The sequence below is a fragment of the Eremothecium sinecaudum genome, chromosome VII, assembly GCF_001548555.1.
Source record: "Eremothecium sinecaudum strain ATCC 58844 chromosome VII, complete sequence".
Taxonomy (NCBI): domain Eukaryota; kingdom Fungi; phylum Ascomycota; class Saccharomycetes; order Saccharomycetales; family Saccharomycetaceae; genus Eremothecium; species Eremothecium sinecaudum.
The window spans coordinates 898,421-925,691 of record NC_030898.1 but is presented as its reverse complement, the minus strand read 5'-3'; the positions used below and the strand labels follow the sequence as shown (position 1 = coordinate 925,691).

General features: G+C 37.8%; 8 protein-coding genes and 1 non-coding gene across 9 annotated transcripts, besides 1 other annotated feature; 5 read left to right on the top strand and 4 right to left on the bottom strand.

The window, feature by feature from the left end:
* Nucleotides 1-69: part of a telomere (Subtelomeric repeat; similar sequence found at 12 out of 14 telomeres in Holleya sinecauda) that runs on past the window's edge.
* A 7,062-nt stretch (nucleotides 70-7,131) lies between these two features.
* Nucleotides 7,132-9,654, top strand: AW171_hschr74493 (HGR116Cp; the record flags this gene model as incomplete). Its single annotated transcript, XM_018133962.1, has 1 exon — nucleotides 7,132-9,654. One exon carries the CDS (start codon nucleotides 7,132-7,134, stop codon nucleotides 9,652-9,654), a length of 2,523 nt encoding a protein of 840 aa, XP_017989451.1.
* Nucleotides 9,655-10,692: 1,038 nt separating this feature from the next.
* Nucleotides 10,693-12,141, top strand: HXK2 (hexokinase 2; the record flags this gene model as incomplete). The annotated part of the gene is made up of 1 exon (XM_018133961.1): nucleotides 10,693-12,141. The coding sequence occupies one exon, from the start codon at nucleotides 10,693-10,695 to the stop codon at nucleotides 12,139-12,141; it is 1,449 nt and encodes a 482-aa protein (XP_017989450.1).
* A 248-nt stretch (nucleotides 12,142-12,389) lies between these two features.
* Nucleotides 12,390-13,208, bottom strand: RPN12 (proteasome regulatory particle lid subunit RPN12; the record flags this gene model as incomplete). The annotated part of the gene is made up of 1 exon (XM_018133960.1): nucleotides 12,390-13,208. The coding sequence occupies one exon, from the start codon at nucleotides 13,206-13,208 to the stop codon at nucleotides 12,390-12,392; it is 819 nt and encodes a 272-aa protein (XP_017989449.1).
* A 228-nt stretch (nucleotides 13,209-13,436) lies between these two features.
* RTG2 (Rtg2p) lies at nucleotides 13,437-15,203 on the bottom strand (the record flags this gene model as incomplete). The annotated part of the gene is made up of 1 exon (XM_018133959.1): nucleotides 13,437-15,203. One exon carries the CDS (start codon nucleotides 15,201-15,203, stop codon nucleotides 13,437-13,439), a length of 1,767 nt encoding a protein of 588 aa, XP_017989448.1.
* A 991-nt stretch (nucleotides 15,204-16,194) lies between these two features.
* On the top strand, nucleotides 16,195-17,019 carry RMR1 (Rmr1p; the record flags this gene model as incomplete). Its single annotated transcript, XM_018133958.1, has 1 exon — nucleotides 16,195-17,019. One exon carries the CDS (start codon nucleotides 16,195-16,197, stop codon nucleotides 17,017-17,019), a length of 825 nt encoding a protein of 274 aa, XP_017989447.1.
* A 538-nt stretch (nucleotides 17,020-17,557) lies between these two features.
* On the top strand, nucleotides 17,558-17,629 carry AW171_hschr74488. Its single transcript has one exon. It is a non-coding gene; the product is annotated as a tRNA-His (tRNA).
* Nucleotides 17,630-17,824: 195 nt separating this feature from the next.
* Nucleotides 17,825-18,664, bottom strand: CHO1 (CDP-diacylglycerol-serine O-phosphatidyltransferase; the record flags this gene model as incomplete). The annotated part of the gene is made up of 1 exon (XM_018133957.1): nucleotides 17,825-18,664. The coding sequence occupies one exon, from the start codon at nucleotides 18,662-18,664 to the stop codon at nucleotides 17,825-17,827; it is 840 nt and encodes a 279-aa protein (XP_017989446.1).
* A 396-nt stretch (nucleotides 18,665-19,060) lies between these two features.
* Nucleotides 19,061-21,268, bottom strand: POX1 (acyl-CoA oxidase; the record flags this gene model as incomplete). Its single annotated transcript, XM_018133956.1, has 1 exon — nucleotides 19,061-21,268. The coding sequence occupies one exon, from the start codon at nucleotides 21,266-21,268 to the stop codon at nucleotides 19,061-19,063; it is 2,208 nt and encodes a 735-aa protein (XP_017989445.1).
* A 724-nt stretch (nucleotides 21,269-21,992) lies between these two features.
* CHC1 (clathrin heavy chain) lies at nucleotides 21,993-26,948 on the top strand (the record flags this gene model as incomplete). The annotated part of the gene is made up of 1 exon (XM_018133955.1): nucleotides 21,993-26,948. The coding sequence occupies one exon, from the start codon at nucleotides 21,993-21,995 to the stop codon at nucleotides 26,946-26,948; it is 4,956 nt and encodes a 1,651-aa protein (XP_017989444.1).
* Between the last annotated feature and the right edge of the window lie 323 nt (nucleotides 26,949-27,271).

The following is a 27,271-nucleotide window of genomic DNA, read 5'->3' as shown; positions in this document are numbered from 1 at the left end:
GAGCCCACCATGCTTATGTACTGTCAAGAACTGCTCGCATCTTTATAACAGAATCGGTATTTTATAGCTGAGACGGCACAGCGAAGTTCGAAGGGCGCTGCTGTCCGCAGGACCAACGGTGGAGTGGGTTTCAAGTAGATACTTGATCGAACGCCAATCTCTGTCCCATCCCTGAGTAACGATTGCGCTCAAATATTTCAACAGTTTTTCATCACTCAATTGGAACGAATGATTGATTTTTACATTATGTCAGAGTCTATTTACTGGTTTTTATAGTCCCATGCCGTATGACTGTTACTTACAACAACGTAGAATTCTTGCAAGCTGTCTTGCAAGGTTTTTCAGGTTGAGTCCGTCACGTCTTACTCTGAGGAGCGATATGGTTTGGGAGAGTCAGACCTCCTGAAGGCCCTTTTGTCTAGTAGATATTCGGAGCGTCTGGATATAAGACAAGTATTGAAAACATTGATAACTACTTTACGGCTTAACCACAATTCCGAGGTTAAAACACTAATGCTGTCACCTCGTTACGTAACCAGTATTCATAACTAGACAAACGGAAGCGGTTGCACGAACAGTTTGCCGTCTACTTCATGTCACGTGATATCACGTAGTATTGAAATAGTAAAAACGTTTAATATCAGCTACATACAACGTCGAGCTAGATCTAAATGTCGCATTCTAAATGTCATACGTAGGTATCGGTCCTAAAATTAACAAAATGGAAAATAGCTTTCTTTAAAATCATTGACGAAATAGCCGCCCGTTATCTTCGCCATTACGTTCATTTATAACTTCTGGAATTTGGACGGCAAATTTCTCTTGTCTTTTCACTTGAGTTCTTCAGAGCCAGGACCTTCTGAGGTATCATCATCAGTAGAACAGGCTGCATAATCGCCATCTAAAGCAGGACAATCTCCATCATATTCCTCATAACCTGGTTCATCCCCTTCGTATTCGTAAATCCAATCGGGATCTTCTTCCATAGGTTCAAAAAGTTCATCAGAGGTATCACTGGTGTGGTCGTCACTACCTAAATCAGTAGGAACGTATAAATCATCATCATTGGGTCTCTCATTAAGTTCCAAACAGACTCCTTGGTAACCTTCCTCCCTCACGAAACATAAAGAGCATCCATTGTCGAGACAATCTACATGGCTACAGCAATAGTACATGTGACATCTGCCAGCCCATGGTAGGTCACGTTGTGGAGTGCGTCTTAGTAATGACTCGACCTTTTCACCAGTGGGAATAGCGGACGTCAAAGAGAATAAACTGTATAAAATAGCACCGTAGCTAAAGAGTCTCATTTTTAGTGTTTCTGCCGTTCTCTGAAAACTGAAATATGGTAATCTATAAACAGGGGCCACTAAACGCCTTTTTATAATGTATCATTCAGATAAGCAACCGCAATTTCCCCAATCGAACGGAAATTGAATAATATCAATTTATTGCTACTTAGATAGCCTCTAACGCTTACTACTATAACCGCTCTAAAACCCTGCCAATATCATAACAATAATATGTCTGTAAGAAAATTATGGGTTTTCTGGCTAGCATACCAGTACTTTGTATCAATAACATATAACATACAAGGTAGGCGTCACTAACACCTAATTTCTGTCGCATGTTGCTATAGCTGATGAGCTGTTCGGTAATTGGCTATTACTGCATGCCTAGCTCTTTTATATATTCTTTAATAAACTGGAAGGTACGGGGTTCAAAGCTACGTCAAACATAGAAGTATATGTAAGAATTAACTAAAGTAAAGAATAACCTTCATTCCCGGGACCTAATGAGTAGTACATTAGTCAAAAAAAATCTAAAAATTGTAAACTTCCTAATTCTCATATTGTTAATTCACAATCATTATCATAATTATACAATAATCGGTTCTGGCACTGACTTACAAAGGACTTCGCATTTTTTGAAGTATCTATAAAATAAATTTCATCATGATTCCTTACATCTAGATTTCAAAATTAAAAAATCTCAAATTCACCATCAATCGTGACAACCTGTATGATATAAGCACGCTTAAAAAAAACCTGGAAACTTTCTATGCAAAATGGCAAGAACCGCTGGCAACTGCAATCTAATCTAATTTAACGGGAACTACGTCATTTTATTGTAATAATGTTTTTTGGATGCGTTATAACTCATTCCCCACGTATCATTCCAGCATTTGTGCAAAAAGAATGTGGGTGTGAGATATCAGAAGGGTTTGATCCCTTAACCTTAGGTTAAGTGACAATGCTGGTTAGAAACGGAAGTTATCACTCGGGCAGTTGAACTTCCGACCTTCTGTCATGTAGATGGATAACGTTTAATTGGTTGTGTTAAATAATATTAACAAAATATCCTTAACATATATTTACATACATACAATATTAGGAATTAAATTGTCCCAAGGATACATAGTATATGCCAGTCTGCGAAAGTTACTAAGTTAGCAACAATCACTAAGCACTTTCGATCAAATATTCGACATTTCTCTCCGTCTGGAATTTAGTGTTATGGTTATAAAGTTGACTATTACCTTGTTTTGCGTTACTTAGGTTTTCCACCTTTATTAATTTGCTATTTTTACCTAAGTTCTTCATGATCATCGGGGGAAATCTCATCATAATCATCACTGGAATCAATGTATTCTTCTTCGTCGGAAGTGTAATCATAAAGGGTATCGTATTCAGGAAATATACCGTTTTCCAAACAGATTCCTTGGGTGTTGAAGTCTGGTTGGTAGCAAATGCCGCATCCATTACTGATACAATCCGAAGTTTTACAGCAGTAGTACCTGTGGCATCTGCCAGTCCATGAGGGATCAACCCGTTTTTGTAGTAGCGGACTATTTTCAAAGGCAGGAAAGCCAAAAGTTAAGCATAATACGGTAGGTAAAATAAAACAGTGGCTTAATAGTTTCATGTTGTTAAAGTTTACTAAGTTTCTTCGAACGCAATTCAGTTAAAATCTTTAAGAAACGTCAGGCATGCACAACCTTTTGTAATGTAGAATATTGATAAGCAACTGCAGGTTACTCCAATTGATCGGAAAACAAAATGGTATCCATCTATTGCTACTGAGATAGCCTCTATAACTCCTATGAACCTTGCCCAAGCTCATAAAATAATGGTATCTCGGTAAGAAATTGCATGCTTATGTAAATGAAGTAATACTGTTATTCAAGAGGTATTACTGTTCATCTAAAGTTCCTCAACTTTAAAGGCAAAATATACATCATTATCGCGTAATAGGAACCGTATTTGAGCGATACTATAACTCCGCACGTTGTCGGTATATAGCTTCGGTTCGAATAATCTGGACTAGCATTTCTGTGATATCGGGCAAAATATTCTTTTTACAGCGTAAAGCCCTTTCCAATGATGTATCTGTAGTTATAAAGATGTTTTGCTATGGTTTATCTACCGAAGTTCCATATGAGTATACAAAATATCAATTCATTGATATCGCGACAATTCGTATTACATAAGCTTTCTACATTCTCTTAATGTACTAATAGGTCAATCACGTAAGTGGTGTTTTAGCACTTATCACTTAACTTGGTGTGGAGAACTCATGAGATATGTATTAATTTACATAATAAACTATAGTAACCATAATCAATGCCAGTGTTTCTCCAGGGGAAACACCCTCCTATTATTATCTTCGAAAAATTCATGGACCCGGATCTTCCCAAGGGTTTTCTCCCCACTTTGGATTATAAGCAGGATTGAATGGTGTTGTAGTGTCAACACAGCGCTTGCTCCGTGATAGCATATCCACTATCTCCCGCATTTGGCGCTTATGGTAGAAAGCCGATGTTAGAGAAAACAGGCTTAATAAAATAAAACAGTAGTTTAAGATTCTCATATTGCTAAAAGTCGCTATGGTTTTTTCAAAGTTTAGTAAATACAGGTATCGGATTTCGAAAATTTAAGCCCTTTTTATATTGTGCCACAGCGATAAGCAACTCCAAGGACGAAAACCAAAAGATATCAAAATTCATTGCTACTTTTAGAACCTTCACTATTCGCTGATGGAACACCTATAAACCATGTCATTCTCCTCTTAATGGTATCTAACTAGTTATATCATTGTTATGTAAGTTAGCTTAACTTATACTTTTGATTAAATTCTAGTAAATAGAATTTACACTCAAATATTCTTACTAAGGCAAGCTATGCGCATGATCTTCATACCAGAAACTAGGAGGGAGCTATATAAATTAGTATACTGGTGGTGTAGGTTTCAGCTTGCAAAATCTGGAATATCATCTCTTTTGCAATGCGTGCTTAACTGCGCAGAAGCAGTTATTCTGATCTTGTAGACTCGTCCAGCAGCGCGATGAAGAAATATTTAGGTATGATATATCGCTTATCTGGGTTATCTGCCCTAAGCTAATATACTCTGCAAAACTGGTTCTAGTGGCGAGATAGGCTGGGAAGGTAATAGTGGTATGATGGTTAGTTAAACTGCTAATTGCTACAATGATTCCTTGTTTCAGTGCTATGGCTTAAGAGAATGGGACGCTAGTTTGTTATACATTAACCTCAATTGAATGTGTGGGCCAAACACAACGCATTGACCTGCCAAGAGTTGCTCTTGGCAGTAACCAAGTGGAATATTGGCGATATAATCCTGAACGGCTTTGCCAAGTCGTCCGGTGCTTGGCGTAGAACTTAAATGGGCAATTATGCATCACCGATGAAGATTTTTTTTTTGCAGTAAAAAATGCTACGCTACAGCCATACATATCCCATCTATGTATGGCATTAAGAATGACACCCGTTATTTGTAACCAAGCGGCCTAGTTACTATTTTTAAATGTTACGTTTAGCGACTTTTTAATCAATTACGAACAGAAGTTAGAAGGACACACCCTACTACGACTTCTTTAACCGTGCGGCAAGTATGGCAGTTATTCTTGCAATATTGTAGAAACATTCGGAAGTAATTGGAAGAAATCGCTCAATTATTGCTGATATTCAAAAACTTTACAATGAATAGCCAGATCAAGGTCTCGCTGAAAAAGAAACATGAGTCATTTTGGTAAATCACATGTGTAGAAATTACGATGCTATTAATGGTAAAAATTTCAAGAAGCGAGTATACTGGCACTTCTGTAGTTAATTGAATAAATAGATCTAGAAATCGCCTTAAGTGTGCTTCCCTATTAAATTTTTCATTTTCACCAATTCTTGGTACTTAACGGATTCTTTCAACGCTCTTTATCAAAATGGAACAACCTTCTGGGTAATTTAATATTAGTACCTCTAAGCTTTGTAATTGCAATTTTATCTTGGGAATCGTTTTCACTTACCCAATGAGTAATAAAACGAGCACATGTATGAGAAATCGCCTGTGGCATAATAATTTGGCGTAAAGACTACATTGCCACTTGGGCAAAAAATAAACTCGGCGGTAAATGCCCTTCAACAATTGGCAAATCAGATTTTAGAAAACTAAATTTAGCGACTATTGGAAAACAATCTAAATCACGATTCTGGAATCAGGGGTCAGTCCTTCGTAAGACTCCCCATTAGGCTCGATTGTATTACGAGTCGCAGCTTTTACAAATTAAATATTCTTACGTCAGATTTTGTTCATGATATTCTAATTTTAATTGTTGTATATCCTACTTCTGGGAAATATGCTTGGAAGACTGATTATTATCAGCCTATATTAGTTATGGGTAACTATAAGAGAAACTATATGCATGAATATACCCTAGCTAATCTTAATGTATGATACGTATTGATTAGATGTACAAATAGTGGCTAGCGTTCTTGCGAAAAGCTTTAGTTAAAGCTATTTTACACTATTGCAGACGATACTCATAGTATACAGGTTTTCATTCGTCTGACTATACAATATGTTGAATCTTATCCGTATGACTTATGTAATTTCCGTTACTTTTCCGACCCCGCACTAATAGGTTCTAAAAGATTTACCTGCCATTAGCTTCTAATTCGTCCTTGTATGATGGTTACAATTGAATCATTTAGTGCAAGGGATGCGTATTTGATGTGTAATACCCTGTCAAGAATGTAATTCCGTATAGAACCCGTTAAGGTGAATTTGTAAGCATCGTGAGTCCTAGTGTGATAGATAAACCGGAAAGACTTAATGGTGTATCCTTGGTAACTTCTGTGTATCCTTAGTAACATCTGTTTATCCTTGGTAACATATATGAAACTACTACTCTTTTACAATAATTTCGTAGCCTTGGTAACCTCATTTAAAAGATCAGCATTTAATAGAGTTAAGGATCTTCTAAAATCCTGAACAAAGGTGTCCCAGACCACTGAAGCCCCATTATGTAGAAAGGATAGGGTCTTACAAATCTATACCATTGTGCGAACAAGTTAAATAATATCCTAAATAAAGTAGCAATGTAAAACAAGCCTCCATCAGCGTCTACTACGTAGTGAGATTGGCGTCTAAGTATCTCCAAATAGAGTTAACAATTTGCTGGCTACACACAGGTATTTTGCATTAACTAGCGCCAAATTAGTATGCAAGGAATAGTGAATGTTAAATGCAGGATCAGTACTTAATAATAAGGCGTTATTTAATGCGGAAAATCGCGTGGCCGATCAATTCCTAACCATTCATAATGAAACGCGTCTCGATAATCTTTAGATTAAGTTAACGATTGTCACTTCTTATCAATGGCAATGAAACTACAATGACGAAGAAGCTTGGTCGACATGTGTGTGGGGAGTCCTAAAGCCGTGGGATATCGTTCGATTATCAATAGTTCAAGTTAAATGATCAATACGTACGCTATTTCTACAGCCGCGTAAAGTACATAGTCTTAGAAACATAACTCAGATGCAAAGGACCCACGTCTAGTTCTAAGTATTTACAACACTCTAAAAGGGTACAATTGAGTATCAACTCCCTTAGTTCTAAGACGATATGTTGCACCCACCCTTTATGAACTAACACGATGGATAACAAAATAATCTCGTTGAACAACGTGTTATTTGGACTTCTTTAAGATCCGAAACATATATTAAGGCAGCCTCTGTATTTGATTTGAGATTAAAAATGAACATTCCAATAATCAACAGATTAAGATTCCAATAATCAACCAATATCAACTAACCGAAAACTAAACCGAACAAAATGCAATTGACTAACTGGTACTACAAGAAGCACGACAGCAACACCTGGGTTCCATCTCACGACCTTGACAGCCCAACAACCGAAATTTTTGTCGACTTAATGCATAGCGGTGTCATCCCGGATCCATTCCAAGAAATGAACGAAAAACACCTTCAATGGGTTGGCCAAGTCGACTGGGACTATAGATCAACTTTTAAAACTCCAAGGAGCAGTAAAAAGTCTCTGTTGAGATTTGAGGGTCTTGACACCTTTGCGACAGTCCGCCTCAACGGTACTATAATCTTGGAAAATGAAAACATGTTCGAAGAACATCTGATTGATGTCTCCAATTATATCAAACATGATGATTATAATAATAAATTGGAAATCACCTTCTATTCTGCCGAGAATAAGGGGCATGAACTGTTGAAAGAAAGTGGGAAAAGCGAACCTCCTTATGCTTGGAATGGTGACCGGACCAGAGTTTTAATTAGAAAGGCAACCTATCAATATGGCTGGGATTGGTCCCCAATTTTGATTAGCTGTGGTCCTTACCGTAAGATTGATCTCATTCAATTCGAAGACAAATGGTTGGATAAGCGTAATGTTTACTTCCACACTGCATTCGACAATGACCTAAAATGTAAATTTGACATCGAGATCGAGCAGGACGATTATAACAAGGACATTGAGGCCATTGAAGTAAAAGTTGTCGATGCCGAAGAAAACATTGTCTGTCAATCAATCTCAAAAAATGGTTTAACTGTCAATTTCAACCAAAAATTCAAATTATGGAACCCAGTTGGTCATGGTAATCCATATATGCACCGTGTTATAATTACGGTTCCATCCACTGGGCAAATTATTGAATTTCCTTATGGGTTCCGTAAAGCCGAATTGGTAGAGGAGCCTGTTCCTGGTGAAGATGGAACATCTTTCTACTTCAGAATTAACAATATTCCAGTGTATATTTCTGGTGTAAACTGGATCCCACCAAACTGTTTCCCCACAGTTAAGCAAGATTATCCACAAACCTTACAAACCATCATTGATGCTAACATGAACATGGCAAGAGTTTGGGGTGGTGGTGTTTACGAATGTGATGAGTTCATGTCAACCTGTGATAAAATGGGTATACTAGTATGGCACGATTTCATGTTTGCCTGTGGTCAATATCCTGCAGACCCTAAGTTCAGACAGACTATTGAAAATGAAGCACGTACCCAGTTAAAAAGATTAAACAAGTATTGCAGCATTGTAGCATGGGTTGGAAACAATGAAGACTACCAACTTGCAGAGAGTTACAATTTACAATGGGATCGTAATGACAACAGCGGGGACTACACAAACACTAACTTCCCTGCTAGAACAATATATGAGGTAGATCTACCATCATATGTTTCCAAATGGACAGACAACGTTCCTTATCACCCCGGTTCACCATTCAGTGGCGGCGACCACCCAACTAGTGACTTATTGCGGGGTGATCTTCATCAGTGGAACGTCTGGCATGGTGATGAACGTCCTTATCAAGACTGGGATGATTTAGCTGGTAGGTTTATATCTGAATTCGGTATGTTATCATATGGAAGCGAGAAAATGTATAAGAAATACTGCGCTTCTGACCTCCATCCACAGAGCGAGGTTATTCGCATGCATAACAAAGCAAGTGGTGGTGAAGACATTCTCCTCAAGTATATTGTATTGAATTTCAGACTAGGCGACATGACCCTAGCAAACATGGTGTTTTTGTCTCAGGTAATGCAATCTGATTGTATTGCCCTAGCCTACAAAGTTTTCAGACGCAGATGGAGCAATAAGAGATGCGGTGGTTGTCTAGTCTGGCAATTAAATGACTGCTATCCGGTTTCGTCCTGGGCAGTTATTGACTACCTTCACATTCCAAAACTAGCTTGGTACGCTATCAAGAGAGAAAGCGAACCTCTAACTTTGGCCATAAACAGAAAATCACTAGGCAGAAGTGAAGCTGATCAATTGCGTGATGCCGACCATAAGCTCGATGCTTGGTTTGAGAACCTTGAGGTTTGGGTTGCAAACTCTACCCTTGAAACTCGTAAAAACCTAATCGTTGAAATTGAGCTATACAACGTAGGATCTGGAACCTTGCACAAAAAGTTTTCAATACAAGTAGACGCTGCAGCTAACGATATTACGGAACTCGGTGACATTAAAGGACTCCTAAACCTAGAGAATAACAAGTTTATCGCCAAGGGTAAATTGCTCGAAGATGGGAAAATTATAGCTAGAACTTCCGACTGGCCTCAGCCATTGAAGTACGTTACTTTCGACTATGAAGCAACTATCGAGCTCTCTTGGATTGACGAAGAAGAACACATTTTGGGTGTCAGCGCAAATAGACCAGTGAAATCACTCCAACTTTCTATACCAACTGAAGAAGATGAAGAAATTGTTCAATTCTCGGATAACGGGTTCGATGTATTCCCTGGAGATCTGCACCCAGTAAAGATAACGTCCGAAGGTACTCCAGCGCTAGTAAGCTTTGTGGTCACCAAGTACCTATAAGTATGAGAACTAACTCCTATAAAAGTACATTTTTAGAAAAAATGCTGTTAACTTTGCAATACAGCCAACTATGCCCGAAGTAATTTTATAAATAACATCTGAATTTATAATCAATAAAACTTTAAAAAGAAAAACTCCAAACAAGACTAAGATTTGTCAGAGGGTCTGTACAAGTGGTGAAATCGTTCCCCTCCTCGTTGGATTTTGCCACTATCCCGGACAAAGTGAATATAAACGTACCCCGCGAGATTGTCTAATTTCAAACTACCGGTTCCTATATGCCTTTTGTAACAAACGTGTTGCCTTGCCTAACTGCGGAAACCAAGGGTATGCAAAGGGTACGCATACATTAAGATATTACGGCCAGTCTACGCCTACATGAACATAAGATGGCCTGCCTACGCCAACATTTTGATCTGTAAATTTACCTTTCATGTATGTATCTATCTAACTTGAAAATATCGGTCTATGTATTACTTGAAAGATTGAAATTTAATTTCCCCGTATTTAATACAACATTTGCTAAACTTGCATGACACACCCTAATGGACATTTGAAGTGTTTCTGACGTATTCCAAAAGTCGGATTTTTCCCGCATTTTAATTGGCCCCTTCGAATTATTTTCGTATTTTAAAACAATGTAATTTCCCGAAATGTAGACCAGTCTACATGTTGGAAGTTGAAAGGAAAATGAAAAAAATAAAATCTTAGGAATCTGACGAAGGAACTGCGAGCCACCTGTCATCAACTTATGCCATCCACTAAAAAGCTGAAGCAACATATTGTGCAAAAGTTTTTTTTAATCTATGTGGGGACGATCTTGTTACAATTAACAAACTGCCATGGAAGGGCCGGAAAAATAGTAAATTTCATTTATCCGAAATTTGTTATATAAAAAGGACCAAAAGAATCTCTTTCTTCAATGCATTGTTGCTTGTTAAAATTATTTATTCAACTAATCTAAGTATTAGATACAATATAGCTTAGGTTTATTCAGCTATAGCTCATTTTAACACAGTATTATCATTATCATAAATCATGGTTCACTTAGGTCCAAAAAAGCCTCCTGCCAGAAAAGGCTCCATGGCTGATGTTCCAAGAAGCATGTTGGAACAAATCAATCACTTCGAAAAGATGTTTGCAGTAAGCGGAGAGAAGCTAAAAGAAATTAGAGACGTTTTTGTTTCTGAATTGCAAAAAGGTTTAAATACTGAAGCTAATATTCCCATGATCCCTGGGTGGGTTATGGAATATCCAACAGGTCAAGAAACCGGTGATTTCCTAGCTATTGATTTGGGTGGTACAAACTTGAGAGTTGTTTTAGTTCAGTTGTTAGGTAACCACAAGTTCGATACCACTCAATCTAAATATAAGATTCCTGAACATCTCAGAACATGTTCTAATGGAGAAGAACTATGGGAGTTTATTGCTTCAAGTATGAAAGCTTTCCTTGATGATCAATTCCCAGAAGGTGTCAAGCAAACCTTGCCATTAGGTTTCACTTTCTCCTTCCCGGCTTCGCAAAGTAGAATTAACGAGGGTATTTTGCAAAGATGGACAAAGGGTTACGATATTCCAAATGTTGAGGGGCATGACGTTGTTGTAATGTTACAAAAGGCAATTGAGAAATTGCATATTCCTATTGAGGTTGTCGCCTTGATTAATGATACCACAGGTACTTTAGTTGCCTCCCTATACACTGATGCTGAGACAAAGATGGGTGTTATTTTCGGTACTGGTGTCAATGGTGCCTACTACGATGTGTGCTCAGGTATTAAGAAGCTAGATGGCAAGCTACCAGCGGGCCTTGAAGCAGACACTCCAATGGCTATTAACTGTGAGTATGGTTCGTTCGATAACGAACACGTGGTTTTGCCAAGGAACAAGTACGATATTATAATTGACGAGGAATCACCAAGACCAGGTCAACAGTCTTTTGAGAAGATGACATCTGGGTACTATTTAGGTGAATTGTTGCGTTTAGTTTTAATGGATCTCTACGAGCAAGGTTTGATTTTCCAAAATACCGACGTTTCTAAGTTGAAGAAGCCATTTATCATGGATACGTCCTACCCAGCTCGTATTGAAGATGATCCATTTGAAAACTTGAGCGAAACCGACATTCTGTTGAAGAATGATTTAAACTTGGATACTACCTTGCAAGAGCGGAAATTGATCAGAAAACTATCTGAGTTTATTGGTACCAGATCTGCCAGATTGTCTGTTTGTGGTATTGCAGCTGTTTGCCAAAAGAGAGGTTACGAATCTGCTCATATCGCTGCTGACGGTTCTGTCTATAAGAAGTACCCTAACTTCAAGGAGAGAGCCACTGCTGCTCTAAGAGATCTATACGACTGGAAGATGGAACCATCCGAGTATCCAATTGTGATTGTTCCTGCAGAAGACGGTTCTGGCGCGGGTGCTGCTATTATTGCTGCTTTGACGAAGAAAAGATTAGCTGCTGGTAAACCTGTGGGACTAGCGTGAATTATAGTAACGCACCTCTCCTTTACCTAGTAACGATGTTAACGAGGTTTGATATAGTTTATACAAAATATAAGTATGAAATTACGTAGTAAAATTTGACGTTATTTAAATTATGTTATTTTTTAGTGCTTCCACATAATTCGCTGTTTGGTTCTCCGTGGCTTATTATATGTTATTCGTAAGTGCCATTAATACTTCCTATATAGTCAGTATGAGCATAACATTAACTATAGCATTTAATGTTTCATTTATACAATGCTTTCTAAATTAATAGCATATTCCAATGCCTTGGTAACAATGACGGTCTCCTCTTTTTTGTCAACAACGTCATCTTCGTCGAATACAACGTTGCCATTAGCTAAAGTCCATCCTCTAGCTTCTGCAAAAGCCGCCGTTTGCTTTTCGGTTTTGAAGAATAATAACGCCTTCAAATTAATTAAAGGTAACCTTGTATATGCAACTTCAGTATTACTAGCAATAGATTCCCTTATTGCATTCATCAAAGTCTCATCAAAAATATTAAACTCTTCTATCTTATTATCTCCCTTGTCATTTTGTAACATATCCCATGCCTTTTGGTATGAACCCTCCATTAGTAACTTCTCTAACTTAATAGGATATGAAAGGTATGTGTTTTCATCTAGATTGCCTAGGTTTCTTTTGCTTAAATATTCCAATTCGCTGTGAAACCTCGTAACATCGCCTTGAGAAAGTAAAATCAATAAATATAGACTAATTAGCTTCTTTTTGTTTTCAGATTCACCAAAAATCGCACTGGCAGTATGATCAAAGTAAAATACACGCAATTGTGCATAGTAGTTTTCAAAACTGGAAAATGCTAATAAATTGATAGAGCTTAAGGCACCTATTTCCAAAATCTTCTTCGCAATTTCCAAATCATTAATATAGGCAGTATTGCCAGATGAAAGCTTCCCGAAATCCGGTATTAATAAGTTAGCCTTGATTAATTCTATCTTTGTTGGTGTTAATAACTTTTCACAAGTGATATAATCTTTTGACTGGAACGCAGCCTTTAAGCCCTTGGCCAATTCGGGTAATGTGACCATCTTTTAACCCTATGATTCACTAAAACAGATTAAATTCAGTCCAGCTTTAGGTAGGATGTTATGGATTTGTTTGGTAGGGTGGCAAATACCATGCATGTATTTGATAGATAACGAAGTACTTCGTTCGAGACGACATCTGATAATTAAAAAACACTTCCTTCGTGTCACCTGATATAAATAAAGCTAATGTCATGGTAGACATATGTTACACAATGAATATACGTGGCTCTACTGGCCATCTTTTAAGAATTTTACTTCAATTCGTACCTTTTCACAACTTCCACGTGAAAGTTTTCTAATTTTCTTTTGTAATGTTATTATCCGTTGTCTAACGGATGCACTCGTCTTTAAATCATCTTTACTGATTTTAACAATAGCTGTAAAAGTGCGTTTTTGAGGGCACTGCAGACTACTTGAAGGTGCATTTTCATTTACGCTAAGTGTCCGCATATCTTTTTCAACCTCACTATCCTCCAAAACAGTAAAAGTGAACGCTCCATCCCTAATATTGCCGCCAGGATGTACACCACAAATGACATACATGATGGTACCAATATACTTAGACCACCAGACCATTCTTTGACGTTCAACCTTTTCACCGTCTCTTAGGACAATGTTTTCAAGTGCTTTTTTGTTTACTTTCTCTGATTGAGGAAGGTCGCCGCCCCACCTATTACATAGGGCGATCCCAATCAATGCCCTAATCCTATGAGAGAGCCCATGACAGCCCGCTATTATACCAGTAGTCGCGACATGTAGTGCTGCTGTTGGTTGCAGCTCTTTGGGGTAGGAAGCATGTACAAAGGCCAAGTTGCACAATGCAAGTGCAACCCTATGGTAGACGACCGCAGGGACTTCTTTTTCAGGAATAGCTGATCTTAATAAAGACAAGTATTTGGAAGCAAGCAGCGGTGCATACGGTCTTGTCGCAATAAGCAATGGATCCTGAGCTCGAATCTCCCGCGGCAAAATAGAATATAAGGTACCCTCCCTAATACCGCCTTCGCTAAATAAAATGTTGGAAACCTTCGGAAGCGCCTTAAAAGCAGCACTCATCAATAGTCCAACAGCAGGTAGCTGGGCCGCTCTTTTATCTGAAACCTTAAATATCTTTAAATCCTTTTGAGTCCCAGGAAGCTTTCCAGTTAAAAATAAATAGTCCGACATCGCTGAAAACTCTTCGTAGGAACATGAAAAGCCATTAATAATGGTTTGTATAGGGTATTGTTTGTTTAGAGAAAGAAGTAAGTGACCCATACCTCTTAAACCGCCACCGCAAGTGAATAGGTTAAATCCACCGTTTTCCTCAGCTTCCGTCACTAAATCGTCAGGGATTCCAATATTTGAAACAGCATCTTTGAATGCGTTTTCGATTTCTACAAATATATCGCGCTTGTCTTGAAACTTCATTCTCCTCTCTAGAGCAGAAGCTCCATAGGGTAAAGAAATCGGAGTTGAAGACTGTAATATCTCTCCTTCAATACACTTTATCCATGATATCTGGACACTTCCTGCTGTCAAATCAATATAGAGACCTGATACGGAGTTGAATGAAGATATAACACCATATGACCCAATCCTCCCTTCATCCTCGTTACTCAATAACTCTACTTCCCAACCAGTAGATTGAAAGATAGCATCTGTGAATTCATTACAATTAATAGCACTTGTTGTTGCTTCCGTAGCAAGGACCCGTACACCGGTCTCGGGCACACCAAAATCATCACAGATTAGCTTGAACCTTTTCATGGCAGCACAAACTTCTTTAATAGTATCAAGCGGAATTGGGACCTTCTCCATAGAATTACCACAATACTGGACTTCAAACAAAGATATACCGATCCTATCCTTAAAAACGCACGGCATAATCCTTGCATGATGAGAAGCTTTAGATGATATACTAAACCTAATAGCATTAGAGCCGATGTCTACGACACCACATAAATTTCTTGAAACAACGTCTGCCTCATTATAACTATCCAAAATTGCAGACATTTTGAATTTTACTATTCGCAACAGTAATGTCCTGGCTCAGGAGATATAGACTGAGAGCTTCCCTGAATCTCAAACGACTTTAATGGCTATTATGGGATCATATAATACGACAATAGGAATTGTTCAGGGATATCTCATGAGCCGTTGATAACTTACAATAACAGCAATAATAGCCACACCTTGACAATATAGTCCTGTTCGATGTTTTCTCTAGTTTATCTAGATTTATCGTCACTCATCCAGCTTAGGATTATTGCTTCAGTAACTTCCCATTAAACATTATCTGTTAATGAAAAGAAGACGATGGTAACATATTTATCTCTTGAACATCAGTAACCCTAAACATAAACCTGGTTACTTCATGTGCTCTTTAGGAAAACCATGTAATTTTCATTTAAAGAAGATATATTTCGTGCTTGAGCTTTCTTTATGTCCCAAGTTAAAACTGCAGTAATATTCTAAGGCAACTGTAACAATATAATTGATCCACATGAGTTAATACCAGACAAGCATCCATTATAATGTGAGTTTAAACGTGTTTATTCAAATCACCTGATGAAACTTGAGCGGCTATGTCTCATATCGTAAAGTGTAGATATATTCTCTTAGAAAGATTTACTGATGTTTAGTGATATAATTTCAACGATATATGTATTTGATGGCAAAGAGGAAATACATGTGCTTCATTTGTTTCGGTGAGCTCACCCTAAACATAATGTGATCCACCTTTTTATTGAAGACGCTCTTCATTAAAAAGATATATAGTGGCTTCAAATGTTCAATTAATGCCAATGGGGCTAACTTGGTGAATATATCACATTCACATGTCTCTCATAGATTAATTGACACTCTATTTAAATACGGTTTTGACAATTCGTTAAATTTTAAGAGTTTCAGGGTTCATCCTATATTAAAATATTTCGTCACGTAAAAGGACGAATCTTACATATAACATTAAAAGCACATTTGAAGAATAAAGTCGGGTTAAGTAATGGATTTAAATGATGAAAGTTTAACTGAGGATGATCTGCTTCAAGAATCTGGGAGCGAAGACGAAAATGAAATTGCTGGTACAGAAGTTAATATCGGGACATTAGACAATACAGGTGTTAAAGTTGTCGATGTCAATGATGAAGACGTGAAAATATCTACTTCAGATGATAATTTTGGTGCATGTGTTTCAATTATATCTGATTCTGACGTTCAGGAAGCAGCAAAACACTTGCTACTTTCAAAAGCACCAAAAATTACTTTAGAGTACCGAGGAATAACGTATACTATGTTCAAGGAGCCGAATGATTTTGAGAATGAGTCGAAATTAACTAACAACCCTGCCGATAAATATATCCTGAAGAGTTTCGATGGAATGCATGTCTCATTTACCCAACTTTTTGAGTCTATAAGAGGGTTTTTACAGACTAATTTTGGCACCCTAGAGTTTTTATCGAAGGAAATAATCCTTACTTTTCCAGATCTGCAACTTACTGTAAATGAAGATAATACATATGCTAAAAACATTACTATGAATGACATTGAGTCAATTTTCAAAATACTACGTGACAATTCACTAAAACGTGGTGATGATAATATACCGGATCACCTTCATGCGGTGGTTACTTTGGGTAATAGGTTCGTATCCAAATATAATGATCTGGTTGAATTGGTGGATAATGATGCAAGCTTTGCTCACGTCAATGGTTTTTCGAACGATCAGCAGCATCCACTCATCCTCGATGGTAATGAAAGCTATCCGTCGAAGACTGAGGTAGTATTGGAGTCTTCTGGTGACGAAGAACTTTTAGAGATTAATAATTAGTAAAAAGTAATGTTAATTCGGCTTGGGTTCATAAATTATTACTCACGAAGGATAGTTTTGAGTGCTATCTGTCGTGATTTTCAAGATAGACGACAGTAATGCAATAGTAGAATGCGTGACGTAGTTAGATATATTTTAATGTAACCTGACAGCATAACATAGCTTAAGTAAAAAGCTGAAGGGTTCTAATTAAATAACCTCTCGATGGTGCACCACAGCAATTCAGAATCTTCTATGGCTATCAGTTAGAAATTGTAGTATTAAGCGTAATATGCAACATTGGATACCAAATCTATTAATCTACTTTAAAACATTGCTAACTGCAACTAACAGTATATTTTAACTCTAACAATTTCATATCTCAGTATTTCGTTAGTATCACTACTGGTAAAATTCTTTAAGAGAGTTAATCATTTTGTAGCAATTAAACATAAAGTAGTTATATTTCCAATGACAGTGTCAATTATCTAATTCAACGCTACACATTACTGAATTACAATAACGAAAATTACACTGTAGAAGACATCAGCAGTTATCAGCCATCTTAGTATAGTGGTCATTACACATCGTTGTGGCCGATGAAACCTTGGTTCGATTCCAGGAGATGGCATAGTATAAAAATAATACTGTTAATAGTTTTCTTTTTTGTATCGATAATCGACAATTATTCCGGGTTATTGAGTATAATGAGAAGTACTATGATGCAGTAAAACATGTGCGTGTTGTATATATGATCCAGGGTATAACGTATAGTTGAAATTATATATACAGATAGTACGCCATGTATTAGGCGCGTGCAATCGATTCAAGGCTTAGGAATTTTGAAACTCTTTGAAATCATCCCACAGCCTTGGATAAAAAAACTTAAAACTACAGGATGAAATTCATACCACTCTCCCTCACCGTAAATTCCCAATGGTAAAGAATCTTCAATCATCCCCTGATGCACTAAATATGCCATGCAGCCAACCAAAAACAATGATGTTGGCATTGGCAACCCTTCAAAGTATCTAGACTTCCCCGAAATGTCTTTAGGCATTTGGGCAACAGTAACATTGAATCGAGCCAAGCGGGCTAGTCCGCAAAGTACGAAATAGGACAATACCAGCACGTCAATCGTAGAGCGAAATCCAATTGCAAATGCTATAGCAGCTGGCGCTACCCCAAAAGACACTAAATCGGCCAGCGAGTCCAACTCTTGCCCCATTAATGATGCTCTATTTCTTAACCGAGCAACACGACCGTCAAAAAAATCAAATAACATACCCAATAAAATAAAGAAGTGAGCTCTCTGGACATAATGGGCCTTGCCTGTTAGAGTAAACCTGAGGCAACTTACAATCGAGTAGAAACCACTGAACCCATTTAACATCGTGATGAAATCCGCCATGTGCAAATTTCTAATCATACTAAAGTGAAAGTCGTTGCTAGTAAATTTCTTGATATCTATTTCATTAGGAGGATCCAACGGGGACATATCTAATGAGAATATACTTGAAGGACGTCTGCTACTAGGTGGAGCGTTTATTGGGTCAAAAGTCTCGTCTCCCTCTGTATCAGTAGCTAATGCACTATGGTCTCCGCCTCTAGTAGGACTAATTGTTCTTTGCATATCTTCTCGGTCTTCCACCTGCCTTCTTTGCATTATAGTTTCAAAATAGAAACGGTTTATATCTATTAACAATCCGAAATCGTTTTTTAGGCCCTATATATGCAGAATATGTTTTACTTCGGTGTAATTAACGAATGCTAAGGGGTCATAAATCTTACCATGTGTCGGAAAATTTTCAATATTTAGACGCTGCCCCCGCGGAACAAAACATCGTAGTAGAAGTAATAAATAAATAGTTCATCAGAGAATCAATATGTTAAGACTAGACTATTCATCCGCGGATACTATTTAAAGCAGCGACCTAATGGCACTGCCACGTAAACGAAATACAGAGTTCACAGCCTACTCCCATTGAACCTAAGTACACATAAAACGGCATGGCAAATTTAACGTAAGTAGCAGTAGCCTGCCAACATAGACACATGAAGCTCACTTAGTCAACCTCCTGAATAGCTGTTCAGAAGGAGCTCCACTGCGTTCAAAGCCAGAATCACGCCCTAAAAGCGATGTTAAGAGGTTAGCATATGGCGGCACACCTGGTGCAACATCCTTCGGAGCATTTTTAGTAACCTCGTTAAAATAATTGTGGTAAATGTCACCATCGTAGTAACCGATAGGAGCGTTAATAAAGGCGTCAGGTAACTGGAAGGCATCTGTTAATTTGATACAGTGTACTTTCACCTCTTGCAATAGGGATAGCAATTGAGGTTGAATGATGGAAGACATTTGGTCAGGTGTTAAAACCTTCAATTGCAAGAGCTCGCCGGAGAACTTGTCAATGAAGTACACAGAGAATAACTTGTAGACCTTCCATAAGACATCTCTTGTAGCTTCATCTTTAATGTAGCTGTTGTCTGACGTCAACTGCTCATAGAATGATTTTGTCATCGAGTGGAAAGCGTGGAATTTGGCTACTGATACAAGATACTTGGAAATGGAATCCGGGTTCCTAGTCGACTTCATCACACCTACACTGAAGGCCAAATATTTAATTAAACTTACGGCCCAGATTTCATGATAATCAGATAAGGTGGATAAAGATGTTACGTTATTTAGCGCGCCAGTGTTTAACTTTTGGATATATTCTGGAGCCAAATATGACAAAGAGCTGATAGGAGCCTTTAACTTCCTGCCTTTCGCAGCTTCCGTGAATAGCTTTAGGATTGATTTACCAGACGTCAAGGATAACACGTTATTGTCTCCCTCCCATGTGCACTGAACAACCCAGTCGTTGTAGCCCTTTCCGAAACCGTTGTAGCTCGAGTAACCGTGTCCACCGCAGCTCTGTCTCAATTCGTCAATCAAACCAGCAACTAGCCAGGTTGCAGTGGCTTTCAAAGCTGCTGACTCAATAAATAGGGTCTTCATACCGTCAATAACTGACTGCATCTTCTTAATATCAGATCCAGCAGCGTACAAAGAGTTTACTGTATTAAAGTATAATTTGTCCAAATTGACAGACACAGGCCCAAGCAAATAAACTAACGCGATTTGCGGTAACACACGATATTGATGTAAGGGATAGTCAATCAATTGGGTTTCATTTCCACGCTCGCCAAATTGCTGCCTACCAACCGCATAACGAGTAGCTATAGTGGCAAAACGTTGGCCAACTCTGAAACTTTCTTTTACCATTCCTACTCGGCCAGAGAGAAGAGCAGTATAACCGCAAACAGACTCAAATGTGTTGTTAGTCTCAACCCGTGGGGGGTTGCCTGGAGTAATCTTGGTGAACCTGCTTAACAAATACTCGCGAGGAATTACAGTGCCATGAAATTGAATCCACCCATTATCAATACCATCACGACCCATTTTAGCGCCAATATCACCAATTGTTATTGTGGGAAATAGTTCCATGGTTTCAGGGTCACGTAGTGGAACGACAAAGGTTTTAACACCATAATCTTTCCCTTCAACAATTAAACGTGCATAAACAGTAGCATGCGTGGCACTATGTGCAGCACCTCCTATCCACCATTTGGTAGCAACCAAGTCCGGGGTTGTAATCTTAAATGTATCAGTAGCTGGCTCATAGGTAGCCAAGGTCTGGATATTAGCTACATTGGAACCATGACCCATCTCTGTCATAGCAAAACATCCAAACAAACCGGTCCCCAAAGCTAGCCCTCTTTCCTGAAGCCAGTATCTAATTTGCTCATCAGTACCATTACCTCTAACACAGTTACCAAATAAGAGCAAGTTCACACCCATCCTAGTAACCAACTGTGGGTCAACTATTGTCAACAAATCTAACCGCTTAAGGAAAAAACTCAAATCCTTATTAGTTATCAAAGGAGCATCCGCGGCTTGCAACTCCCCTCTCACATCCCTATGGAATTCGTCGCGGGCACGTTTGATATCATGTTCCAAGTACCCTGCTAAACGCGCGAGTTTCTTTGCAGTTGCTTCACGGGATGTAGCTTTATTATGCTCGTAGTATTCAGTACCCTCAACCAAGTAACTATCACCAGCCAACTCGTTCATCATTTCAAGAATAAGCTTCGATTGCTCGGGAGAACCCTCAAGAAACGTATGGATTTCATTAATTTGAACATTAGACTTAGAACGAGCCTTCTCGATGAACTTCTTTGGCAAGAACACAGGCTTACTCTGATCAACAGTAGTAGTACGAGTCATTTTTCCTCAATAATTCTAATTAACTGGCTTATCTCCTTAAGAGGTAAAAGATTAAATCACACAAATAAAATATCTTTATAGATTCTATTCCCTTAATAATGCTTTCTAAGAGAAATGATTTCGAGTGTCCGCATTAAATTTTAGTCTTATAATTCTGCTATTACTAATGAACCTTATATACCAATCAAGGGGACCTTAAACAGCTATAATATCCGCTTAAAGTTCCTTCATCTTAGCACTTAACGTTGTGTTTGCTAATACGCGATGATGCGGGTCCGTTGGAGTACGCATGCAAACCATAAACCCCGACTTGGAACCTCCAATTTGTTGCTAACTTGTTTCCCTAATCGGACTGTTCATAAACGGGTTTTATCCTGGTCACGCACCTCTGTCACCAAACACGTTTGAAGTTACCCGGATTAAACGGAGTATTCGGATACAGTATGCCGGGTAAGCCACCCCTTGTTTTTTTTAGTTGTAGATTGTTCAAGACACTATATGCAGAATTAGATCTTGGTGGCAAAACACTTTTATATGTGTGAAACATAAGATCCCTGAAAGTCGAAAACAACAACAAACGGGCAGGAGAGAGTGGAAACTGTTGTGAATAGGACAATTAGCTTAACTAGAATTATATCCAGCGTTGTTAGCTCATTATTTCTACATCTTGTAACGTTAAATTTTTTTTTGTTTACACCAATATTATAATTTGAGATTAATTATAATGAGCGAATTACCAATTGAGTTTACTGAGTTGGTGGATTTAACTTCGATAGGTATATCGCCCCAGTCATTAGATTTTAGGTCTGCAACTTTTGAAAGTGATCGATATGTTACTGTGCGTGAGACGACTAACGGGGCAAATTCGGTTGCAATCGTTGATCTATTACATGACAATGAAGTTACAAGAAAAAGCATGGGCGGAGACTCTGCTATAATGCATCCTACGCAGAAGGTGATCTCAGTGCGTGCCAATGGTACCATAGTGCAAATGTTCAATCTTGATACAAAGGAGAAATTGAAATCATTTCAAGTTGATGAGCCCGTGATCTTTTGGAAATGGTTGAGTGATGAAGTATTGGGTATTGTTACTACAAATTCTCTATTGTTATGCAATGCTTTTGACGGAGAGCCTTCTGCTGTTCCTGCGAGATTGACTGCTAGGAATGTGAATTTGAATAACACGCAAATCATTAATTTTGTTGCAAATAAGAGCATGGACTGGTTTGCTGTGATTGGTATTATCCAGGAAAACGGTCATATTGCTGGTAAAATCCAGCTTTACTCTAAGGCTCGTAATATTTCACAGGCGATCGATGGCCATGTTGCTGCATTTATCTCGTTGTTATTAGAGGGTAACACGGAGCCTGTGCAAGTATTTGTTACTGGTAACAGAAATACAACTACAGGCGTGGGCGAGCTACGCATTATCGAGATAGATCATAATGCTCAGGCGAACCCTGTACAATACCAAAAGAAAGCCGTGGACATATTCTTCCCTCCCGATGCCACTAACGATTTCCCATTGTCAGTTCAGGTGTCAGAAAAGTACGGAATCATATACATTCTTACAAAGTATGGTTTTATCCATTTATATGAACTTGAAACGGGTTCAAATTTGTTTGTTAACCGTATTACAGCAGAGTCAGTGTTCACCGCAACCCACTACAATAACAGGAATGGTATTGCCTGTATCAACAAAAAGGGACAAGTCTTGACTGTTGAAATCGACAAGGAACAACTTGTTCCATATGTCTTGAAGAAGTTATCCAATGTATCCTTAGCCCTAACCATTGCCTCTCGAGGAAACTTGCCGGGCGCAGATAATTTATTTGAAGAACAATTCAAAAAATTAATAGAACAGGGCGATTATCAGAATGCAGCAAGGGTTGCCGCTTCATCAGAGAAATTGAGGACCCAATCAACCATCAATAAGTTGAAGCATGTCCAGTCTAGTCCTGGTGCGATTTCACCTATTCTTTTGTATTTCTCTACCTTATTGGATAAAGGAAAGTTGAATAAATACGAGACGATAGAACTTGCAAAACCAGTTTTGCAGCAAGATAGGAAGCAGCTTTTTGAAAAGTGGTTGAAGGAAGATAAACTAGAATGCTCAGAGGAGTTAGGTGATGTTGTCCATTCATTTGATATAACACTGGCTTTGGCGTGCTATTTGAGATCTCAAACTCACTCAAAGGTGATAACGTGTCTCGCTGAATTAGAACAGTTTGATAAAATTATACCCTATTCTCAAAAAGTGGGTTTTCAGCCAAATTTTGTTGTATTGATAGCTGATCTCATGAGATCTTCTCCTGATAAAGCATCTGAATTCGCTATCAACTTATTAAAGTCTCCAGAAACTGCCTCACAACTAGATTATGAAAAGATTGCCGAAATGTTCTTTTCTCAAAACCACATTCAGCAGGGTACTTCTTTCTTGTTAGACGCTTTGAAAGGTGACACTCCAGAACATGGTCACTTACAAACACGTGTTTTAGAAGTTAACCTAAAACATGCTCCACAAGTTGCAGATGCTATCTTAGGAAATTCAATCTTTTCTCATTACGATAGGATAACTGTTGCTAAGCTGTGTGAAAAAGCTGGTTTGTACCAAAGTGCCTTACAAAATTACACAGATATAAAGGACATAAAAAGGTGCATTACTCATACTTCTGCTCTACCTGCCGATTGGTTGGTTGGGTATTTTGGTAAGTTGAATGTTCAGCAATCATTGGCATGCTTAAGGGCTTTAATGGACTCTGATTTGAAACTTAACATGCAAATCATTGTAAATGTTGCAATTAAGTTTTCAGACTTATTTAGTCCTGAAGTTTTGATCAAATTATTTGAAGACTATAAGGCCACTGAAGGTTTATACAATTACTTAAAGTCCATTGTCCACTTGACTAACGACCCGGAAATTGTATTCAAATACATTCAGGCAGCTGTTAAGGTCGGAGAATTTCAAGAAGTCCAAAAAATTGTTAAATCATCCAATGTATATGATCCCGAAAAGATTAGAAACTACCTAAAGGATAGTGATTTACCTGATCAATTACCATTGGTTATCGTCTGTGACAGATTTGATTATGTTCACGATTTGGTATTATATCTTCATAAAACCAAAAACATGAGATTTATTGATATTTATGTCCAGCAGATTAATCCATCAAAAACTCCTCAAGTGGTAGCTGGATTATTGGATGTTAATTGTGACGAACATACTATCCAAAAGATACTAAAAAGTGTTTCTGGACATTACTCGATTTCAGAATTGACAGCTGAGGTCGAGAAGAGGAATAGATTAAAAATGCTTCTACCAATTTTGGAAGAGGCTCTAGAGAAGGGAACCGAAGATCAAGCTGTTTACAATGCTTTGGCTAAAATATATATTGACTCTAATAATTCTCCTGAGAAATTTTTAAGGGAAAATGACAATTATGATACTTTGGATGTTGGAAGATACTGTGAAAAGAGAGATCCATATTTGGCATATATTGCATATGATAAAGGTGGTAACGATGAAGACCTAGTCAGAATTACGAATGAAAACTCTATGTACAAGTACCAAGCCAGGTATTTATTAAAGCGTTCAGATTTGGAGTTTTGGAGCTCTGTCTTAGATGAAGATGGCGGTCATAGAAAACAATTACTTGAGTCTGTGATTGGTGTTGGTATCCCAGAACTGACAGATCCAGAGCCGGTTTCAATCACCGTTCAGGCCTTCATGAACGCTGGTTTAAAATTAGAATTGATTGAATTGTTGGAGAAGATTATTCTTGAACCTTCTCCATTTAATGATAATGCTGCTCTACAGGGCCTACTGATGTTGTCTGCAGTAAAATATGAGCCATCCAAAGTTACGACCTATATTGAGAAGTTAGACAATTATGATGTTGATGACATTGCTCCAATGTGTATTGAAGCAGGGTTAAATGAAGAGGCCTTTGAACTTTATGACAAAAATGAAAGATACGAAGAAGCTCTACAAGTTTTAGTTGAAAACATTATGTCATTAGATAGAGCTGAATCATATGCAGACAAAATTGATAAGGCAAGTTTATGGTCTCAATTGGGGTGTGCGCAGTTGAATAATCGTCGCATTTCGGAAGCCATCGAATCTTACATAAAAGCAGAAGATCCTTCTAATTATGAGACTGTTATCAAAGTCGCCGAAGATTCCGACAATTACGAGGATTTAATACCCTTCCTCATAATGTCCAGAAAGTCCTTAAAAGAACCAGTAATTGATGGTGCTTTAATTTTATCGTATGCCAAGTTGGATAAAATCAATGAAATTGAGAAACTATTGAACAGTAATAATGTTGCTGATCTGGAAGATGTTGGAGATACATTATCAGAAATAGGTAATTTCAAAGCTGCTAAATTATGTTACTCTTCGATTTCAAATTATTCCAAACTAGCGACAACATTGGTTCATTTGAAAGACTACCAAGCAGCTGTTGAAACTGCTAGAAAGGCTTCTAATGTTAGAGTTTGGGGTGAAGTTAACAATGCCTGTATCAAGAATAAAGAGTTTAGATTGGCACAAATTTGTGGTTTGGAGTTAATCGTTCATGCCGAGGAATTGGATGATTTAGTCGTTAAGTATGAAAAGAATGGATATGTTGAAGAGCTAATATCCATGTTCGAAGCAGGCCTAGCTTTAGAAAGGGCCCATATGGGTATGTTTACGGAATTGGCTATATTATATACCAAATATGATCCATCGAAAACCTACGAACATTTGAAGTTATTTTGGTCAAGAATTAATATGCCTAAGGTTATTAGAGCGACTGAAAAAGCTCACTTATGGCCTGAATTGATATTCTTGTATGCACATTATGATGAATGGGATAACGCTGCGCTAACAGTAATTGAAAGATCCGCTGGTAACTTTGACCATGATTACTTCAAAGAGATCATTGTCAAGGTCTCCAATTTAGAGATTTATTACAAGGCAATTAACTTTTATGTCAAAGAACACCCAGCTTTGTTGGTTGACTTATTATCAGCGTTAACACCTAGGTTGGACATACCAAGGGCTATTAAGATCTTTTCAAAATCAGATAACTTGCCTTTGATTAAACCATTTTTGATTGGTGTTTTACCAAAAAATTATAAAGTTGTTAACGAGGCTTATCATGAATTGATGATTGAAGAAGAAAATTATAACGCTCTACAAAGTGCTGTTTTATCTTATGATAAATTTGATCAACTAGCTTTAGCTGCTGTTTTAGAAAAGCATGATTTGATATTTTTTAAGAAGATTGCAGCACTTTTGTACAACAGGAACAAGAAATGGGATAAGAGTTTGTCAATTCTAAAAGCAAACAAATTATGGAAGGAAGCGATTGAAACAGCAGCTCTTTCTCAAACCCAGTCTGTCGCTGAAGGCTTGTTAAAGTATTTTGTTGATACTGGAAACAAAGAGGGCTTTGTAGCCTTACTATACACGGCTTATAATCTTATTCGGTATGAGTATGTTTTGGAGGTCGCATGGTGGAACGGTTTAGATTCATTGGTTAAGCCGTATGAGATCTCCATCAAAAAAGAACAATATGATATCATTGCAAAACTCTCTGAACAACTCTCTGAAAATAAATCAAAGGATTATGAAGGTGACAAACCATTATTGTTGACGAATAGTTCTGTTGGGTATCATACCACAGGTTTTTGATTATGGCTCACAAAAAATGTAGAAAAGACAAATAGGGTAATTGTATATAGGAGGTCCTGATTTCAGAACTGTGTAGTTTGAGGAGTATTAATTTTTGACCTTCTGCGATAATATGCTTTATCCTTTAATTTTATAGATTTGGATTGCAATGAACGGCAAAATAAACAGCCAGCAGTTGGTTCGAGTAACCTTTTATTTTTGTTTTCTGACATTAAATGGTGATGTTATCAAAAGCTTTCCGGGGAGCTAAATACATGATCCGAATGCAACTTAGCTATTCATCGAGATTAATGGTAGTTTACATGAATAATTACAAGATTTTA